The 5,941-nt window shown below is 36.8% G+C and overlaps 1 protein-coding gene across 1 annotated transcript; it reads right to left on the minus strand.

The window, feature by feature from the left end:
• Positions 1-667: 667 nt before the first annotated feature.
• Positions 668-5,597, minus strand: IFNG (interferon gamma). Its single transcript, XM_019748932.3, has 4 exons — positions 5,387-5,597; positions 4,092-4,160; positions 3,814-3,996; positions 668-1,351 (listed from the first exon to the last, which is right to left on the minus strand). Exons 1-4 carry the CDS (start codon positions 5,498-5,500, stop codon positions 1,217-1,219), a joined length of 501 nt encoding a protein of 166 aa, XP_019604491.2. The 5' UTR covers positions 5,501-5,597; the 3' UTR covers positions 668-1,216.
• Positions 5,598-5,941: the final 344 nt, after the last annotated feature.

Raw genomic sequence — 5,941 nt, forward strand, 5'->3', positions numbered from 1 at the left:
TTTGTTCACAAAGGTATCTGAAGTGCCTAGAACAGCACCAGGTACATAGTAGGTACCTCAATAAATATTGGTTGACTGAAAAAAATGAACTCTCGCCACAATATTGTGAGGAAGGCACAATTATTATTCTTTGTCAGATGAGAAGACTGAAGCTTAGAGAATATAAGTAATTCATTAAAAGTCCCGTTACTTATAATGGCAGAACAAAGATTCCAATCCAAGACTCTCTCCCTAAAGCTCACACTGCCTATTTCACACCCAGTGATGTTTGTCTGAGGTGGACAAGGACATGGGGAATACCAAGATGAGGGATGCAATGGGGAGTTGAGGGAGGAGGTATAAATAAATCTCTGTGTGCCCGGCTAAACAATTTGGACTACCTCCCATAGCAGAAGCTCTGAGGTAAATGGTGACAAAGTTAAATCTATACTTTGAAAAGATAACTCAAACAGCTGCTAAATGGAGCAGTGGAAGCTGATAAATTGCCAGTGGTACCACATTTAATGGGACATAATCCAACTTTTAGATTTCCACAGCTGAAAATGACTTTCCTCCTATAATACATTAGTACGTAGTGCATTTACCATAGTCCTCATTTAGAAAAAGTTAGACACAACATAAATAGTTATGAAATTATACTTTATTCATATATATTAAATATTGATGAACTAAACAAATGAAATACTCTGCATTTGGGTACAGTCACAGTTGTCAGTGATATTCTGAAGCACCAGGCAGGAGATGAGATGCTATGCTTTTATCAGGGGACAAGTCGTATGACCTGACACCTTCAAGTGCTGTGTGACATGCCATGAAAGTAGTGGCTCAGAATGCAGACATGATTTCAAACACACAGTGATTGGATGGCATCATTTAATTTATAAGTGTTCACTTTATCGTCAACTGTACTAAATGCACAACTCATAGCATCTTGTTAGGTTGGCTGCCTAGTTGGCCCCTGAGATAAAGCCTTGTGATCACATAGTCTTGCCTAGTTAGTCAGAAAAAAAAAAAAAGGTCAAGTGAAATTGTCACAGGATACAGGAATTATAAATAATACATATATTACTAGATATTCATTTTTATCACATAAAAGTTGCAATTATAAATACTTTGATGAGTTTAAAATATATTCCCCATATAAATAATGTAAAATATTAAATATTAATAAATAGATTTAGATTTTAAAATTCAAATATTGCAGGCAGGATGATGATTATTTCGAGGCTCTCCAGCCACGAAACGGACCCTGACTCCTTTTTCTCTTCCTTTGGTTAGTTTTTGGTGACAGGTCAAGCATCACATTGCTGAGTTCACTTATGGCTTTGCGCTGGACCCTCACATCATTTACCTATTGGGAAAGAACACAGCAAAATTAATTTCGGGCGTGCAGGCCATCAGGATATTCTGTTGTTAATGTCATAGTCAATGAAAATGGAAGCATTGCTTTAAAAACATAATTTTTACTGGCAATGTATTACCTTAATATGTAATGGTCTGCAGCAGTTAAGACTAAAATGATAATTAAATTGCTACTTGTGCTGTAACATGGTGGGACACATGATGTATCCTTAAATTTACTGCTATAGAATTCTCAAAATTATATAGTGAAAAGAGCCCTGAAGTGGAATGACAAAATTGTGGGTTTGAATCCTGTGTGTGCAATAACTTTGATTTTGAACCAGTCACTGAGCCTCTGTGAAGTCTCTGTTTGCTCATCCCAACAATGAGGACATTGTTTAGAGGACTTCTAGGCTCTCTACCAATTCAATCACTTTGTATTTTAGTCTTTGCTGTAAGTACCAAATAAGTCACTATAGGTCAATGGTGCTCCCCTTTTATGTGCAGCAGAATAACCTGGAGACCTAAGAAAGAACTCAGAGACCCAGGTGCATGAAATCAGAGGAGGCCTAGGCCAGTGTGTGGTCACTAAGCTCCCCAGGTGATGCTGATATCCATCAAAGTTTGAGAATCACTTATACAGGTTTAGTGCTTTGTAAATTACCAAGTCCAAGACCAATGAATACTATGAGTTTTAATTTTCCCCCAAATTAGGTAAGCATCATCATTTCCATAATGGGATTAAAAATAAAAATGAATCATTTTTATGTGGCAATAATTAATTACTGGTAAAAACATTTAAAATTGAGAATTGCAGCAAATTTCCCTGTACTCTGCCTTCTATTCCAGCAAATTGAACTATTTCCTCACTGTAACCAATAGGAACATTTATATGAACTCATGCTTACTAAAATGAGGACCATTTGCTTTCATCTTGGTTTTGCCACTATGTTTCTTTCTTCCACCTTACCACATTTCTGAGAATGACTAGGGAGATTCTAGGCTGCAGAACTAATCACTAAAAGGCATAACATGCCTTAAATATATTAGCAGTTGAGCAAACGAGGACAATCATTGAGAGCTCACTCAACATTGCCATATGAAGCAGGACGCTTGGAGTTTCCAGAAGGATAAGACCAAGAGATTTTTTTCAAGGCCCAGTTACAGCAGAGTAGAAAAAAGTTTCTATCAGCTGTGTGTTTGTAAGAGATAAATTTTACTTTCCAGTGTTGAAAGCATCACCAAGAAACTATGAGACTTATCCAGCACTGAACAGCAAGCCAGAGGCAGCACTGAGTTAGGAACAAGTGCTCTTTCAGTCTCAGACTGTGGCAAAGGAGATCTGCTGAACACTGGAAAACACTATCAATGGAAAGTAATTAATTAACATTAATTTTTCCAAGTCACGTTTGCACGATCTAATACATTGGGGACTAGAGAAATACTGAAGAACAAGCACTTATGTCAGTTCCTAGGGGCTGATCTGAAAGGGACAAGAGGCCGACCCAGGTATAGTGAGAGCTGGGTGCAAATCCTGAGAGCACAGGTCACACCAGGACCCCTGCCTTTCTCATGTTTATATCAAAGCCAAACCCAAAGGAATCTGGAGGCCTTTGTTGCCTAGATAAAATTTTGAAAACTGTGACTTGTCTTTATGCTTCAAAGTTATCTTACAGCTTCTAGACTCAAGCTTTAAAGATTCAAGACAATTTCATGAGCTAAAGCTTAGGAGCCTAAGGATTTCTCCAGCTGAGATATTCTAGTATCCAAAAATTGATAAAGCAATTATTTCATAAGATATAAATTCTAACTTTTTTCTTTCCTAAAAGCAAGCAAACAAACACTTGGGCTGCACAATATGAGAGGTTGACCAGAGCCTGGCAGCGCAATGCCCCTAATGCCTCGTCAAAGGCCATAGCTCTCTCCTACCTCATTCTCACTTTTTATATATGCCATCGTAGAGTTTGAGAGCAAAGGAGACCATAGAAGTTAGAAACCAATAGGCTCCCTTTAAAATGAAGAAACTGAGCCAAGCCTATGATTCATCTGAGTTCACACAGTTCCTTGTTAACCAAGCTGGGAGGAGAGCACCAATCTTCTTTCCCCTCCCACTGCTCTTTCCATTAAGACAGGCAGCCTCTCCGTCACACCAACAAGGGGCAATGAGAGAACTGCTTCTCAATACTTCCCTCAACTGATTCACCACTTCCTCCTCACTGGATTTGTGCATTCACCTGTCTGTACAATAGTCATAATGCCAGTATTTTCTCAAATCACAAAATTAATCTCCATAGTGACCTGACAAAATCACCTAAAAGCATGAATGAGCTTAGTAAGGAGGAGTTTGGGCCATGCGTGTATTTCACAATTTGAACAACTGTACCCAGTAGCTAATTTCTACTTTGGGGGAACTAAAGTACTTTTTGAAGAGCCTCTATAATGAAACCAAAGAAAGAATTAATATCCTCTCACCGAAATTTGAATCAGTTTCTTGAAGTCTTCCAATTTACTGCTGCTGCTATTGAAGAACTTAACACTCAGGTCTTCCTTGATCGCTTCCATGCTGCTCTTAATGTGCTGGTTGTCTTTTAAGCTGTCAAAGAGTTTGAAGTAGAAGGAAACAACCTGGCTCTGAATTATTTTTTTGTCACTCTCCTTGGGATGAAAGAACACAAAGAGACGTTAGTCTGAATTTATCCATCAGAAAATAAGCAACAGGAAAATTAGCCAAATAGAAATAATCAGCTTACCTCTCTCCAATTCTTCAAAATATCCAAAAAAAGATGCCCACCATCCGCTACATCTGGATTACTAGCATTCTGGAAAAAAAAAAGGAAAAATTGGTTTACAATTAGTCCATGAATTGCCCTAAAAGTGTACTTCAAGTTTTATTGCACTCAGATGCTGACAAGGTTCACAGATTTTCTTTTCAACCCTCTCCTTACTTCTACCAAGTATTCCCAAAAGTTATTATGTTGGACGTAACCAAAGACTACCACGCTATTTTAACTTTCTTATTTTCTAGTATAACCCTTAAATTGCAATATGACAAATAAATTCAACAAGATTGATGATACTTCAATTGTCCCAAATAACTAGTTTTAAAAACGTGTTCTCAAGCCTACTTAAAACAAAGAAAGGAAACCAGCAGCCTTCCAACTATAAAATACTGCCCCCTTATGGTAAAGATCTTTATAACATCTACCTGTGTCCTCTTAATACCATATTATGTCAGCTTTAAAAGATAGTTAGTTCCAGCTGTGTGTGTGAGATTTGATTTGATGTTATGAGAATAAAATAGTTTGTGAAGGCTTGAACATATGTATAACAACTATAATTATAATAGCTAAATTTTGAACAAATAATAAAATATTTAAAATGCAAAAACTATTTTAATTAACCATTAAGTAAAATTTTAAAAGAAACTCATATAATGAAACAAACAAAAAAATATTTTTGAAAATAAGCCAGATTATAACTCCTACAGAATCTCAGCAAGTGACTGAGTTCAGGGGTAATTCACAGATGACCTAGATGGAGTAGTAGAATTTTAAAACCAGGTGTTTTTTGGAGAAAAACACCTATAAATGATTTTTTTTAAGCCAAAGCTTTAAGGATCTCACCTTCTTTAATTGATTATTTCAGATTATCATTTTTAATGCTAATCTTGAGTCTTTACTATCACCATCATGGTAGTCTGAGAAATCCGAAACTAAAAGCCAGTCATTTTTTTCAATACAGATACTACTTGACATGACAATTGAATGGATTCTCACCAAAAAATTATCAACATCATCCTGCTTTATACCCATATTATGCGCATCTTGTGAAAGATTTATGAATGACCTCTTAATCTCTATAACAAATTGAGTAGAGGGCTAAAGCAAAATCTAGATCATTTAGTCAAAAACTCATCTAGTCAATAGTCAAAATAACACCAAGCTTTCTCAAGATGACTGTGACGAAAGCCTATCATAGACACAACTCCAAGTCAATGTTCATTCATCTCTCCCACAAGCAAGTATTATTAAAAGGTCATACTCACAATATACGTCCTTAGGTTAGCTATTTCTTTTACAGGTATGGCCTGGCAGTAACAGCCAAAAGAACCGAAAATCACGCAAAGCTGAAAAGCTAAGCTATAACCTGTATAATTCATTGTTTTGGCGAGAGTTAAGCCGAAGTTGATGAAATCAGTAGCTCCTGTACTAAGTTGATCAGATCCGAAGGACTTAGCTGATCTTTCTCCTCTAATAGCCAATCCACAGATGATCAGAAAAAGTACTGCATCTCCTTTTGCTGCTGGTATTTATACCTAATTTGAGTCTCATCAGGATTACGTATTTTCACAAGTTTTTTAAGATGAGATGGTGACAGATAGACAGAGATGCTAGTTAGTTTGTATTAATAACGATGGTTTGTGGCATTTTGGTGTTGTAGTTAGAGTTTCCTTTCAACTCCTTGGGTCTTTTGACGATGAGACAGACCCATTATGCCCACCAGTGCCATTCTTGTGGGATCCTCTGAAAGCACTTTTACTTCACACTATTCAGGGATTGGAATTTTTTTTTTGCACCTCCTCCCTTTGCCCTTGTAAAAT

Source organism: Rhinolophus sinicus, chromosome 1, assembly GCF_057876585.1.
Source record: "Rhinolophus sinicus isolate RSI-liver-muscle chromosome 1, RSI-T2T, whole genome shotgun sequence".
Classification (NCBI taxonomy): domain Eukaryota; kingdom Metazoa; phylum Chordata; class Mammalia; order Chiroptera; family Rhinolophidae; genus Rhinolophus; species Rhinolophus sinicus.